This window comes from Pongo pygmaeus, chromosome 6, assembly GCF_028885625.2.
Source record: "Pongo pygmaeus isolate AG05252 chromosome 6, NHGRI_mPonPyg2-v2.0_pri, whole genome shotgun sequence".
Classification (NCBI taxonomy): domain Eukaryota; kingdom Metazoa; phylum Chordata; class Mammalia; order Primates; family Hominidae; genus Pongo; species Pongo pygmaeus.
This window is the reverse complement of record NC_072379.2, coordinates 142,079,761-142,095,154: the sequence shown is the minus strand read 5'-3', so window position 1 is coordinate 142,095,154 and position 15,394 is coordinate 142,079,761. Positions and strand designations below refer to the sequence as shown.

The following is a 15,394-nucleotide window of genomic DNA, read 5'->3' as shown; positions in this document are numbered from 1 at the left end:
ATTTCAGGCCTGGCAAGAATGAAACTGGAAGAGTCCAGAAAATGGAATTCTCCAGGACATAAGCAGGGGGAGGCAGAGAGTGAGGCAGGTGGCCGGCAGAAGAGGCACTGTGGGAAAGTGGGGCGCTCCCTCCTGGTAGCCCTCAACATTGGGAATGGGCCTGCCCTGACTCCTCCCCTCCTTTCTCACTGCCTGGAGTCTCTTAGGGTAGGTCACTGGGTGTTCTGATGTCCAAGGGAGGCCTCACCAGTCTTTCTGAAGGCCTCCCCTGTTGTGACTGGCCTCGGGGCAGGGAGAGAGCCCTGGGTGGAGAAAGAATTGGAGTTGGCACAAGGCCTCCTTGGTAGGCAGGTCTGTGGCTGGCCTGTGTCTTTAAATCTCAGGTAATTTGGGAGGAGGGAGGGCGTGTCCATGCAGCTTTGGCTCCTCCTGCTCACTCCCAGCAGGAGCTCCCGACAGGCCAGCCCTGCAGAGTCCTGGCTGGCTCTGCCAAGTGTAACAAACTCACAGCCCTCTCCAGACTGGCTGGGGCTGCTGGGAGACTCCCAAGGAACTCGTCAGGAAGGCAGGAGACAGGAGACGGGACCTCTACAGGGAGAGGGCGGGCCGGCCCTTGGGGGGGCTGATGTGGCCCCAAGGCTGAGTCCCGTCAGGGTCTGGCCTCGGCCTCAGGCCCCCAAGGAGCCGGCCCTACACCCCATGGGGTTGTCACTGCCCAAGGAGAAAGGGCTAATTCTCTGCCTATGGAGCAAGTTCTGCAGATGGTTCCAGAGACGGGAGTCCTGGGCCCAGAGCCGAGATGAGCAGAACCTGCTGCAGCAGAAGAGGTAAGGCCCCCTTGGTCTGCTCCCTTCCCCACCTCCCCAGGCCTGCACCTCTACCCCTCACCCCTCCCTCACCTCCCATCTTTGTTTGGCACCTCTGGCTGGACAGATGGTGCTCCCAGGCCTGGACTGGCTCCTTGGGAGCATACTGTCTCAAGAGCCTCAGCTTGTAGGGCTGGTGAAAGAGGATGGGGCTGAGATGGGCACAGGTGTTCACTGTCTTAAGATCTAATTCGATTCTGCGAGCCTCTTGTGAGTACTTCTCTAAGGGCCAGGCGCCTTGCTGGGGCTTGTAAGGATAGAGCATCATAGCCCCTCCACCCAAGAGGGGACGGCAGGTGAGGACAATGCCTTCTGTATCTCCACTGCTTGCTTCTAGAACAGTCTTTCTGGCAGGAACACATAGTATACATATGTTCACATGGAAGAATGAGTGAGTGATTGAATGAATGAAGCAGAGAGAATTGCAGACACCAGGAACCAGAAAATAAGACGAAATGTGAAAAAAGTTACCATTCCCATGTATTTGTCTCATCAGACATTGACCAAGGCCTTACTATTTGCCCAGCACTGGGGGGATAATATGAAGACCCACAACGCTCAAACCCAACCTTGAGGTTTATTTCTCTCTCAGTGCGGGTGGGGATTGGGGGGAAGCGGGTCAAAATAACAGATGTTCCGAGAACCTGTGCTCTTCCGCATTCAGGTGGTGGAAATCGAGACGCTAGAGTTTAAGCCCTAGGGACATTCACTGGCAGCTTCCAGCCCCTGAAAACTTCCTAAACCCATGTCCTGCTTTCTTCAAACCATGACAGCTTAGAATACAGAGCAGGAGAGGAGCGGAGAATCGTAACTAGGGGCTATCCCTGCATGTGGTCTCTTCTTCAAGGTCTCTAATAGAGTTCTCTACTCAGTTGGTGGCATGCTAGAAGGAAGTCCTGCCTGTTAGGGCTTTCCCTGGGTCACGAAGGCGGCAGATACTATGTCTGTTCATAGAGGAAAGCCTGAAGTCTTTGTGTCTTAGGGTTTTTCTCTGTCCCCAAGAGTAGGAGCCTGCTTTAGCCTGACTGGGGAGGCTGCCTGGAGGCCCCTGTGTTTTCTTTTGCTGAAGGATTCTGGGCTGGGGATGGTCTCTTTCTGTGAATTATGGCTTCCCATCTCTCCAGCCGCCCACCTCTCCCCCAAGGCCTGGGAGAGTGGGGACTGGAGCACATGTTTGGCTGATGACATCTTGGGGCAACAGAATGGCATTGTTGTTAGAGAGTAGGTCGTCCTCACTGGCTTCACTCATCCTCTTCCCACACTTAGGACCCCAGGGCCAGGGGATCCAGGCACAGATGCAAAAAGGCCTGGGGGATTGGAAGGGGTGGTGGAGATTCCCTGTGTGCGATATCAGGGGAGAGCAGAGTGGAGGCCCTGAGCTGAGTCTGGCTGAGAATAGGCTGCTTCCGCATGTCCTGTCTGCCCCCACTTTTCCTCAGATCATATGGGGGCTGCCTCTGCAGCCTTTGGCTATAAAGGCTTGATGTCACCCTTGGGAGGGATCCCCCCTCCCTGCCCTGATCTCCTTACTGGCCTCCGCACTTTCTTGGACTTCTTCTTCCTGGATATCAGGTGTCCAGAGCAATGACTCTCCTTTGGGTGGGCACTTCCCAGAAGGATGCTGAAATTGCCTGCAAGGGGAGTTTCCTAATCTGTGCCGTCAACCAAAGAGAAGGCATGAGGGCAGTGAGATAAACATGGGATGACTAAGTAAATAGGAACAATATTGACAAGTGAGGGGTGAGCTAATGGAAGAAAGGAGCACACAATGATTGAGAACCCAGTGCTGTACTAGGTACTACCACCTGCCTTATCTCCATCATCCCGGTAACAATAACGGAAGATGGGTCCTGTTATCCCCCTGTGAATGGGGCAGGCCCAGAACCCCAGAGCAAGTAAATGGTGAAGTTGAATTTGTTCCAAAGGGGACTCAGAGGGAGAACTGTGGGGTGGGATTGGGTGGGATTCCATGGGGTACAGGATGGTCTAGTGAGAAAGGAAGGCTTTGAGTCTCTCCAGGATGATTGGGAACCCAACACTCCTCTTTCTACAGTGGACGTTTCTTGGGGCTTAGCATGCAGCCCCCTCTGCTTAAATCTACATTGTTGGGATCCAAGTCGAGCTCTCAACTTTCTCCCATGTCTTCCAGGTCATCTCTTCCTTGGGCTTGGATTTTCTCACTTCCTGATATTTAATGCATTACACATTTATTGAACATAAGGCACTCCACCTTTCTGCAGAAAATGAATATGACACCGTTCCTGCTCTCAGAGAGTTCTCATTCCTATGAGCAAAGTTTACCGACAGGCATGTACAGGGCTAAAGATGGGCTTAGTAGACATCACTAGAAGGGTGTAAATGAGTGTTCTGGAAGCATAGAGGAGGAAGTGTGAGATCTGATTTCGGCTGCTGTGGGGTGTCCTGGGCAGCTTCATAGAGGCTGCTTAACCTGAACCCCACTCCCGCCCATATGCTGGCACTTTGTCATCTAAGGAGCAATTTGGAGGGAAGGTCATGCTTGCTGGAGCTTTTTTTAGGGTTAAATACCTGTATGAAATGTGTGAATTGAGTGTCTGAAAAGTCATCCCTGGGCTTCTCTGGTATATTGTGCACGCCTGCCTTGGTAAATACTTACACACACGCCTACTTGCAAACCCACAAATAGACATGTGCACAAAAGGAGCTGTGGCACTTAGGATGGCAGCCGATTCCAAATCTCTAAACAACAACTTTGGCTTCCTCATCCCCATTGCCAGGAACATGAGCTGGAGGGAGGTGGCCCACAAGTGCCCAATGTATGCCTCCGCCCCACACATTACCGCTCTTCCCTTCATCTGTGGTCACTGCTCAGGCTTGCCCCCCAACCTCCAAGAAAAATCAGGAGGAGCTATAAAACTAGAAGAACCACATAATTTAGTGGTCAGAGCCTGGGGCTGGATTCTTGGCCAAGCATCCTGCCTTTAACTCCATGTGATCTTCTGGCAATGATTTGGTTATGCCGCTTCAGTTTCCTTTTCTGAAGCATGGGAGAACTATTCAGCTGGTGTTAGAGGGTTGTAAAGAGCAAAAGTGATAATGAGTGAGATGCTGCAGGAATGAGAGGGGCCATGAACTTCCCCCGCACAGCACTGTATCCACCCAGGAATGCGAGAAGCCATGCACTCCGAACAACCCTGTTGTGTACCAGCCCCAGCCCTGCCCAGAGGGCACACTCACTGGTGGGAAAGGTATTTGTGGAGAGACCGGTGGGACACATGCCTGTCTTCTCTAACTCGTCTTCCAGCCCTGATTAACACTGAGAATCGTGACCAAGAAATGGCCAGTGGGGCACGCGTCGTGGCTCTGTCTCTGACTTGCTTCCTCTATCTGTTACATGAGCAGATTTGACTCAATTTCTGAGGGGCTTTCTAGCTCTAAAAATCTTATTTGAACTTTTTTCAAGATTCTTGTGATCCTGCCTTGTTTCCCAGCACCTAAAAACCAAACTGGACCCATGCACACAGTGCACACATCTACAAGGACGGAGGAGCAGATGAGGGCGTGGGGTGGAGGAGACGGAGAGAGGAAGTCAGGAATCCTTCCCTGGTGGCCCAGAGGCAGCCCTGAGAAGGAGGTCATTGATCTGTTTGCTCAAGAAATAATGTGCTAGATTTTGTGCCAGGAACCCCTTAGTTGGGTTTTCACCAGTCTAATGTTGAACTAGACTGTTCAATTTTATTATAATTAATTGCCTGGTAAAAGAAAACATTCTAGAACCTGAAAATACCTTTCATATTGTTACAATTTCAGATTTGCTCTGTAATCTCTTTTGACTACTTCATCAGTGGGAGCTTAAAAGGCTTCATCTTTCTTTTTTTTGTTTCTCCCTTAGTTGAGTATTTAGTGATCCATAAGAAAACATTTTTATGAATAGGATATTTCTGATTCCTTTTCGAGTGAAGAATCCTCATTCTAAAATGGATTATGAATAATTGTACCTCTGAATCAGGGTTTCTCCACCTTGGACTATCTACATTTTGGACAGGATAATTCTTTGCGGTGAGGGCTGTCCTGTGCAGGGTGCTTAGCCGTGTCCCTGCCTTTGATCCCCGTGTTGTGATCTAAACTCCCGTGATGAGTTGCTACTGAAAAATCTATTTGTCCCCCAAGCACAGGAATCTTTGAGTAGGTCAGCTCTGTGCACCTCTTTCAGGGACCCAAGGAGAGTCAGGTGTTTTGGGGTCAGCCTTACTCCCAAGCAGGTGAGGTAGGGCTTTCTGTGCTGTCCCCTTGTGGGCATATGAGGTTATTGCAAGTAATGGCTGGGCCGGATACCTTCAAAACCCATCCACAGGCTGGGCCCCCCTTTTTGCTGGATTCTGGAGTTCACAGTCAAAGGAGGCTAGTTCTCTACAAACCGTGCTGGGTTGGGTCATAAGCTGGTTCTTCATGCAGGATGTGGTCTGGCTAGGTTGCCAGATAAAATGCAGGACACTCATTCAGTTCAATTTAAATTTGAGATAACGAATAGGCTGCTAGTATAAGTGTATCCCCAATATTGCACGTGACATACTTATACTAAAAAAAAATTGTGCATCTAACATTCAAATCTAACTGAGCATCCTGTATTTTTATTTGGTAACTCTAGCAACTCTGGGTCTGACAGTAGCTTTTTGTTTTCCCCAGGCCACTAGAGTGTGAGAATTCATAGGGAATGGAGGTTTATGGGGGACACTTTCAGCTTCAGAGATGTGTAGGGACCAAAGGGGAATCTTTGAGCCTGCCACTGACTATACCACCACTAACATCTACGATACAGCAAGTAGAACTCTGGACTTGGAAAAGGTGCTCTCTCGGACCCATTTCTAGATTTGCCATCAATCTTTCACACATTTGGTCAAAATGGGACACAAACGTGGAAGCATATTGGAGGAGGGCAGAGAAGAGTTAGTGGCTGGTCTCTTCCCTCGAGTACCCTTAGCATAGAGGAAGGGACACAGATACACAGCAATTACAGCACCCAGTGAAAGATGCTGAAATAAAAGGCCACAGGAGGGAGTGAAGAACTTCTGTGCGTCTGTGTGTCTGTGTGTGTGGTGCTAGCGATTGTTTTTCCCCCAATCTAGGGTATCTAGAGAGGAGGGCTTTGTGCAAATGGTTGATGTGGTGGTGGTGATGAAGGGAATGTAGAAAACTTGTTTTGAAGCTGTGTTTGCATGCCAAGTGTACTATTTTTCACTTATATGCTTGCTGAAGGTTGGCTTAGGGGGCAGCTGACGAAAATAATAATGAGTAACAGTTAAGTCAAACCACCTTTTGGCGTTGCTGCTGATTCATTCACTCTACAGATGGTGTCAGTGAGCATCTACACCATTCTAGGCGTATTTCTAGGCATAGGCAGTGGAGAAGACACAACGAAAAATTGGTGGGCTGGGGGAGTTGGATTCTAGAAGGAAAGAGCTTCATGGGCACAGACATAGGGAGAATGGTGTGCTCTGCAGTGCTGAGACAGGATGAGACCAAAATGCCAGGTCTAAGGAGTGGGGTGGGACGTGCAGAGGGTGGAAAAGTAGTTGCACAAAGACCTTAAAGAGCTTCTGTGTTCCTTATCCTTAGCATTTAAGGACCCATTGGACTTTTGCATTTGCCATTTAGAAAGATTATCTCAACAGCATCAAGAAGGATAGATGGGGGTAGAGTGGAGGGAAACTGGTTAAAAGAATATTTTGCTAATCTGGGCTAGAGAACGAAGACTTGAATTAATGAAGGTTAGCAGGAGCAAGGAGGTAGGGACTGAATGAAGAGAGAGCTTTCCATGTTGAACTGACAGGACCTGGTGGCTGCTGCTGTGCATACGGGCAAGGCAGAGGAGATGAGTGAGCTGATGTCTCCTCTCTGATTGCCCTCCCACCTCCAGCTCTGGAGTCAATTTCTTGCCACTGCCAGCCCTTTAGAATGTGAGCTCCTGTCTATGTCTTTTTGTATGTCACATAATTGTCAAACTATGGATAAATAGAGTTATTTCATTTACTCCCATAGAAAGACCAAATGGCTCCAGGCCAAGAGAGAAAATTGAATCAAAGGGACCCATGTGTCTTAGTTGGGGTAAGTTCTAATTTTAAAAGAGATTTTTAGCACACAGTAGGAATAAGAATAAAGAGATGATCTGGAGATTCAGAGAAGATAATTTTGCCTAAAACAAGCGAGAAGTGGATAATAAGGAGAGACTAATCTGACTTAGTGAAATAAACGGATCCATGAATCCCAAATTGGGTAAATCCAAGAAGGGTCAGAAGAAGGCAAAATGGGAACATTCAGATGCACATGAAATTCGATGAATGAATCCTCTAGATTGGATTCTCTTTTTTCTCTGCATCTGTCATTGTTGGCCATAGTTTGTGTCTTAGGGGTCAATAGCCGAAACAAAGTAGCACCTAAAGCCCTCTAGACAGCTGGTCTGAAAATGATGGAGAACACTGCTTCGCAAACTTTAATGTGAGCTGTTGGGAAACTGAGACTCCTGAGCTTGTCTCTGATTTATCGCCACCGGTTTTTGCATGCAAGGACCGCTTAAGCAATGCTTCTCAAACTTTCATATGCCCAGGAATCGGCTGGAAATCTTAAACTGCAGATTTGGATTCGCTAGGTGGAAGGGTCCACCTGAGCATTTCCATTTCTTATAAGGGCTCATGTGCTGCTGCTGATCCAGGGGTCCACTTTAAGAAGGAAGGAAGGCTGTTGAGATGATGTGAGAAGAAAGACGAGAGGCAGAAAGGCAGAGACAGAGATAATGAATGCATGAATGAATGAATGAATGAATGAACACCTATGAAGAAGGACAGCCTGGAGCCAGGCTTATTCTTATGGTCCACTGTTCTTTTGTGTTAAGCCCTGAAGATGCTATAGTTGGGAGGGAAATGCCAGGATCAAAGGGTTCTGCTGAGAAGGTTGAGTAGGCAGAGGATGGTGCAACAGGAGAAATCCTGCTAGCCTCTGCATACGACTCCCTCCACAAATATGAGACAGGAATTCCTTGCACCCCTCGGTCCGTGCAAAACAAGGCTTATCCTGGAGGGCAATCTCAGGGCACCTGGTGAGGCTCAAACAGGACCACTCCAGGGGTAAACTGGTTAGCAGGTAAGCACATGTCTAAATAGAACTCCTCCCCTCCGTACCTGAAATGCACTGATAATACATTCACACATGATACGTTCTGGTCCCAGGACCCGGTGGGGGGCCAGGGGTGGCAGGGAAGGAAACCAGTCACGGACAATCTCAAAACGCATGCTAAATGGGCAAAAAGTTGATCTGTATTTACTGACTATAAAGAGAAAATACATCAATGGCCCCACCTGCCTTGATTGAAGACCCTGAGGTTCCTGCTGCTGAAGCACACACATCTGTGTATAATGGAGTCAAGTCAGGGCCTCTCCCTCCACAACTAGGTATGCTCACTGTTTCCAGCTTTCCTATTCCATCCCTTCGTAGGATCTGGGAGTCTCCTCTCCTTCTAGCTGCCAAAGAGAATGATGTCCAGGCCCTGAACAAGTTGCTCAAGTATGAGGATTGCAAGGTGCACCAGAGAGGTAAGAAGCAGAAACGCAGCATGATCTCCTAGGTGAGCCCCACACATGGGGCCTCCCAGGAGTGCCCAGGACCTTGTGCTGTTGGCCTCTGAATCTATTGTCTCCAATCCCCTGTCCCACGGAAGCCATATAACCCACCTCTCTGTAAATGCCAGGAGCCATGGGGGAAACAGCACTACACATAGCAGCCCTCTATGACAACCTGGAAGCCGCCATGGTGCTGATGGAGGCTGCCCCGGAGCTGGTCTTTGAGCCCATGACATCTGAGCTGTATGAGGGTGAGGGCCCACGGGCCTGGGGTGAAGAGCAGGAGTGACTGGTTGGGTATCTCAAGACAGTCTCTGTGGTGGATAATTTGGGAAAGACAAAGGGGATCTGAGCCTCCTACTCTTTTTTTCTCTTCTCTGCCTCCCTTCCGTGTCAGTCCTGACTGCCCATCACTAGAATGCCTGCCCCCTGAAATGCCAGGGGCCTAGAGAAGAGGAAGAGATGGGCAGCAGCTGGATTCCCTGGGAATCCTGAACACCCGAGGGCTCCCTGTTCCCCATCCCAGGCTACCCCTGAGGGAAAGAGACCAGGGGTGCATATGGGAGGGACCCCCTGCAGGATCCTGGGGACAGACCCGTGACTGACAGCTGTCTCTGGGCCAGGTCAGACTGCACTGCACATCGCTGTTGTGAACCAGAACGTGAACCTGGTGCGAGCCCTGCTCGCCTGCAGGGCCAGTGTCTCTGCCAGAGCCACAGGCACTGCCTTCCGCCGTAGTCCCCACAACCTCATCTACTTTGGTGAGAGCAGGGCTGGGCTTGGAGGACGGGCAGTTGGAAAGATGGGCAAGGCAGGGCAGGGCCAGGCAGAGGAGGATCCTGCCTTCAGCTGTATCTGTTGGGCAGCTGGGAGGAGTAATCCTTCTAGGGCTTAATTAGACTAGAGGCCAATTTACCCCACGCCCCTTCCTCTGGTTCTGCAGGAAAAGTGTCCTCAAGCCCTGAGCTGAGATGTGGGGGAAGATAAGGCTGTCACTTGGGGCAGACTGCCTACCCCATCCTGCCATCCTGCACTCTCCTACCATGGATCTCTCTGTGTCCACAGGGGAGCACCCTTTGTCGTTTGCTGCTTGTGTGAACAGCGAGGAGATTGTGCGGCTGCTCATTGAGCATGGAGCTGACATCAGGGCCCAGGACTCCCTGGGTAAGAGCTGGGATGGGAAGGGGAGCTGGGATGCTGCAGGGAGTGAGGGAGAGGGTGAGGAGAGGGGCTGGGACCTTCAGGAAGACCCCAGGGTGGGGATGGGGACATCAGGGACTTTAGGCCAGTGGCCACATGATATCCTGTGTCCTCCCCAGGAAACACAGTGTTACACATCCTCATCCTCCAGCCCAACAAAACCTTTGCCTGCCAGATGTACAACCTGCTGCTGTCCTACGACAGACATGGGGACCATCTGCAGCCCCTGGACCTTGTGCCCAATCATCAGGGTCTCACCCCCTTCAAGCTGGCTGGAGTGGAGGGTAACACTGTGGTGAGAGATGCTCCCCATCCCTGAGGTGTCTTTCTAATGACCCTCAACCTATCCCGCTGGCCCTGGGAGAAACAGAGGTGAACATGATCCCTGATGCTTAGATCTCATTCTCAACTCAGAAATTTTTCAACCCCTCTCACTCTTGTTACCTGTTCCCTTTCTTGCCCACTCCTTTTTCCCTGAGGCATTGGGGGTTACAGAGTCTAGATCCCATGCTGGGATTGTCTGTAATGCCCCAGCCCACCTTCCCTTTCAGCCCCCAGAGCAGGACCCTCCAGCCTCTCGTCTCCCCTTTCCAAGCTCTGGAGGGAGTCATAGGAGATGACGAGGAACCTATGAATGTCACTGTGAATGTGGGTTATTCTGCCCTCTAAAGGCTGTCATCAAAATGAAAGGGCAGTCACCTTCTCCAGGGGTGCTGTCCTCCTGCACATGCATCCTATCCACACTCTGTGACTGTCCCCTTTGCTTACTGCTCCTGAGTCATCTTCACTTTCCCTTAGATGTTTCAGCACCTGATGCAGAAGCGGAAGCACACCCAGTGGACATATGGACCACTGACCTCGACTCTCTATGACCTCACGGAGATCGACTCCTCGGGGGATGAGCAGTCCCTGCTGGAACTTATCATCACCACCAAGAAGCGGGAGGTACGGCTCATGACAGCAGGCTGTGGCTGGGGAGGGGTGTCAGGGTCTCTGAGCCGCCTGTTCTCTTTCTGTTGCAGGCTCGCCAGATCCTGGACCAGACGCCGGTGAAGGAGCTGGTGAGCCTCAAGTGGAAGCGGTACGGGCGGCCGTACTTCTGCATGCTGGGTGCCATATATCTGCTGTACATCATCTGCTTCACCATGTGCTGCATCTACCGCCCCCTCAAGCCCAGGACCAATAACCGCACGAGCCCCCGGGACAACACCCTCTTACAGCAGAAGCTACTTCAGGTGACACCCTCGTAGGAGCAGATCAGCAGGGCAGGACTTGGCTCTCTGTCCTCAGAGACCGGTGTCCCTTTCCTTCCTCACACCATTTCTCCCCTTGCTCTAATCTCAAATATATGGGTACAAACTCCAAATGCATGCCCACAAAAACACACATACGCTCTTATTCTGAGAGCAGAGTTTGAGAAGAGCCAAACCTAACAGATTAAAAAGAATCTGCTGAGGCTGGTGACCCTGGGCACCATGGAAATGCAGGGCAGAGGCCTGAAAGCCCTGAGCATTTTGACTGTTCTTCTCCCCCATTAGGAAGCCTACGTGACCCCTAAGGACGATATCCGGCTGGTGGGGGAGCTGGTGACTGTCATTGGGGCTATCATCATCCTGCTGGTAGAGGTGAGGTGTGGATGGACTCTGGGTGAGGCTGTCTGCCCCAGGAATCCAGCCCAAGTTTCGGTATCTGAGTGCCTTTGTGTCTCCCTGACTTCTCTTCAGATTCCAGACATCTTCAGAATGGGGATCACTCGCTTCTTTGGACAGACCATCCTTGGGGGCCCATTCCATGTCCTCATGTGAGTTTCCTTCCTCTCACTCCCATCCCTTCCCTCAACAGGGCTCCAGTTCCACTCCCTGGATTCCTGACCTCTCAAGAACCTTAGCTCCAGAGCCCCCTCTCTAGTGCTGTGTGTATGACCCTGTGCATTGAGTGTGGGGAGGCTGAATCTGCATGAGTGGGTACTTTCCCAGCTACATTCCTGCTGTCAGGTCCCCAGGCTCATCCCAGCCCTCCCCTCATCACCCTCCTCCCTGCTCCCCCAGCATCACCTATGCCTTCATGGTGCTGGTGACCATGGTGATGCGGCTCATCAGTGCCAGCGGGGAGGTGGTACCCATGTCCTTTGCACTCGTGCTGGGCTGGTGCAACGTCATGTACTTCGCCCGAGGATTCCAGATGCTAGGTCCCTTCACCATCATGATTCAGAAGGTCAGTCCTCCCCCCAAGCTCCCTAGAGAAAGGCCCCAGAGCCACAGTCAGCAGACAGTCCCATAAAGGGCCGAACAGTAGACATTGCAGGTTCTGCAAGCCACACGTGGCCTCACTGCATGTTTTTCTTCTTTTTTAACAATCCTTTAAAAATGTAGAAACCCTTTTCAGTTCAAAGGCCACACCAAAACAGGTCAGGTAGATCCTGTCCACAGGCCATAGATAACCAATCCCTGTCCCAGAGGGTGGAGCTGTGAGACTTGTCGGGGTTAGACCTGTTAGAGGCTGGATGGGGCAATTGCTTGGGGAATGTGTGCAGATGTTCTCTGCCTCCTGCTCCCTCTAGATGATTTTTGGCGACCTGATGCGATTCTGCTGGCTGATGGCTGTGGTCATCCTGGGCTTTGCTTCAGGTAATCATCTGTCCAGGACCAGGGGCCATGGCAGGGAGGAGATGAGAAAATCTAGGGGGCACTGGCTCTGGCTAAACTTGGGGAGGAGGAGTAATGCAGAGATCAGAGGAGACCTATGGTATCAGAGGATGGGAGGTCCTCCAGAGGTGAGAAAAATCGGGAGTGTTAGGGAGAGGTGGCTCTTAGGATCAAGAAGATGAGGCTCATAGAAAACTAGGGACCGTAAAAACCCAAAGTTTGGAGCACTGCAGAGCTGGTGATATTGAGATGAAGGGATCAGGATGGACATGCACGCAGAGCCCGGGGTGGGCTGGTCGTCTGCATGGTTGCTATGGTAACCCTCACCCCCTTGGGTGGAGCAGCCTTCTATATCATCTTCCAGACAGAGGACCCTGAGGAGCTAGGCCACTTCTACGACTACCCCATGGCCCTGTTCAGCACCTTTGAGCTGTTCCTTACCATCATCGATGGCCCAGCCAACTACAACGTAGACCTGCCCTTCATGTACAGCATCACCTATGCTGCCTTTGCCATCATCGCCACACTGCTCATGCTCAACCTCCTCATTGCCATGATGGGCGACACTCACTGGCGAGTGGCACATGAGCGGGATGAGCTGTGGAGGGCCCAGGTGAGCCCCCTGGTGGCAGGGAGGATTAGGGCAAGTCATCCCCTTCCTACCAAGGAACCTGCCAAGCTGAGAGGCAGGATATCTCGACCCCACTTATGTTTGGACAGTTGTGGCAAAGCTAGCAAAATCATGCAAAATGTACAGAAGCACTGATTAGCAATTCAACCAGGCAATACTGGAATCGCTGAGAAGAATGCCTCACAGTTTTCTCAACAGTTAAAAGCTCAGTGTTTTCTAGAGGAATCAACAAGAAATAAATCAAAAGAAAATTAACGGTGGCTAAAATTGCACTCAGTACATTTTGTTCCCAAATAAAAACTGGAGTATCAAGTCTTCTTGATAATATTTAAGTCTGCAAAATTTGATGTGGAAAGCTGGATGTGTTAAAAAAGTAATGCCACCAAAACTTCCTATAGTAGCAGAAGCTATCTTCAGCCAGATCTTCAAGATAGGGAGAGAAGACCATGAGATGAATCAAATCCTCATTTAAAAAACACCTAGAAAATAATTTATCTAAAAAAAAATCATTTCAGCAAAATAATGGAAATTTCCCAAACTGGAAGGCATTTAACTATGCTATGTAGAAAACGGAGTGGAAAAACTAAGCTGGGAAATAAGGTTCGCTCAGAAAAATATTTTCTCCAGGAATATATATTGATATTCTAAGTGGGATATTTATATTTATAAGTGGCCTTTGTTTGTAGGGTCAAAATATCTGGGAGCCCTTAAAAGCCCTTTCTATTTGCTTTCTCTGGTGCCTGTGCTCCTGGGAATGGGGCTTCTGCCTCCTGTCTTTCTCCTGCCTCTGGCCTGGCTGCGTCATGGATGTCGGGTCATTGGGTAAAGAATTGTTGGTCTCAAGCTCTATCAACTCTCTCCCACTGAAGAAGGTCAACAAAGGCTGCCCCACCTCCCAGATCCAGGGGTGTTGTTCATCACCCCCGGGGAAACCACAAGCTCCCAAGTTTCCTTGCCCTTGCTAGACTGTTAACCTTTGCCCCGCATCCTCTCCTGCTCTTGCCTTCTTCTCCGTCTGCAGTTCTCTTTCCTCTGTCTGCACCCAGCCTCATCTCTGACTTTCCCTTTTGTTCCCGTACGCAGATTGTGGCCACCACAGTGATGCTGGAGCGGAAGCTGCCTCGCTGCCTGTGGCCTCGCTCTGGGATCTGCGGACGGGAGTATGGCCTGGGGGACCGCTGGTTCCTGCGGTGAGTGATAGGCAGGGGTAGGTGTCCCCTGAGAAGCCTTATCGGCAGAGTGTCCCTCTGCTCAGACAGCTTCCTGCTCCTGGGGTCCCTGTGGAGGCCTGTGTGCTCCCTAGGCTCTATGCTTGTTGATTGAGCCTATGCTTGTTGATTGGTGAGGAAGGGGCCCCGTTTGGAGCTCGGACTTCTGAAAGCATCCAGGGAGCCTGTGGCAGAGCCTGCTGCTTCCTGAGGCCTAGCTGCCAAGGGGCCAGTGACCCAGGCATCCACCATGGCTGAAGAGAAGGGAAAAGGCCAGCAATGGCGGGGATGGGGGGACCAGGGGATAAGAGACAAGCATCCTTCTTGGATCTGCTCTTCAAGTCCTGGCTGTGTCTCAAGCCCTCCTGCATTCCACAGGGTGGAAGACAGGCAAGATCTCAACCGGCAGCGGATCCGACGCTACGCACAGGCCTTCCACACCCGGGGCTCTGAGGATTTGGACAAAGACTCGGTGGAAAAATTAGAGCTGGGCTGTCCCTTCAGCCCCCACCTGTCCCTTCCTACGCCCTCATTGTCTCGAAATACCTCCCGCAGCAGTGCCAATTGGGAAAGGCTTCGGCAAGGGACCCTAAGGAGAGACCTGCGTGGGATAATCAACAGGGGTCTGGAGGACGGGGAGAGCTGGGAATACCAGATCTGATTGCGTGCTCTCGTTTTGCTTCCCGGAACTTGCTCTCATTTTCCTGGGAGCATCAAACAAAACAAAAACCAAACACCCAGAGGTCTCATCTGCCAGGTCCCAGGGGAGAAAGAGGAGTAGCATGAACTCCAAGGAATGTACGTCGAGAATCACTGCTCCAGGCCTGCGTTACTCCTTCAGCTCTGGGGCTTCGACGAAGCCCAGCCCAAGCATGGGGCTGGCAGGGCGTGAGGAGCTCTCCTGCGGCCTGCTCATCACCCCTTCCGACAGGAGCACTGCACATCAGAGCACTTTAAAAACAGGCCAGCCTACTCGGGCGCTCGGTCTCCACCCCAGGGTCATAAGTGGGGAGAGAGAAGGCCCTTCCCAGGGCACCCAGGCAGGTGCAGGGAAGTGCAGAGCTTGTGGAAAGCGTGTGAGTGAGGGAGACAGGAACGGCTCCGGGGGTGGGAAGTGGGGCTAGGTCTTGCCAACTCCATCTTCAATAAAGTCGTTTTCGGATCCCTGCCCAGCTGCCCTTCTGCATCTCTGCGGTGCCATCTGCCAGCCCCACCCCTCTCTCCTACATAGAGGCCTCCCTCACCCTTCCTT

The 15,394-nt window shown here is 51.1% G+C and overlaps 1 protein-coding gene across 2 annotated transcripts; it reads left to right on the top strand.

Moving 5' to 3' along the window:
* Nucleotides 1–470: 470 nt before the first annotated feature.
* TRPV6 (transient receptor potential cation channel subfamily V member 6) lies at nucleotides 471–15,312 on the top strand. Of its 2 annotated transcripts, XM_054493666.1 has the most exons (15): nucleotides 471–827; nucleotides 8,334–8,431; nucleotides 8,587–8,709; nucleotides 9,082–9,219; nucleotides 9,524–9,622; nucleotides 9,778–9,953; nucleotides 10,457–10,603; nucleotides 10,681–10,893; nucleotides 11,197–11,283; nucleotides 11,383–11,459; nucleotides 11,707–11,872; nucleotides 12,219–12,285; nucleotides 12,648–12,916; nucleotides 14,018–14,124; nucleotides 14,521–15,312. In XM_054493666.1, the coding sequence occupies exons 1-15, from the start codon at nucleotides 700–702 to the stop codon at nucleotides 14,801–14,803; spliced, it is 2,178 nt and encodes a 725-aa protein (XP_054349641.1). In that variant the 5' UTR covers nucleotides 471–699; the 3' UTR covers nucleotides 14,804–15,312. The 2 variants fall into 2 exon arrangements, with proteins under 2 accessions (XP_054349641.1, XP_054349640.1); XM_054493665.1 differs by lacking the exon at nucleotides 471–827 and having other exon boundaries at nucleotides 8,101–8,431.
* Nucleotides 15,313–15,394: the final 82 nt, after the last annotated feature.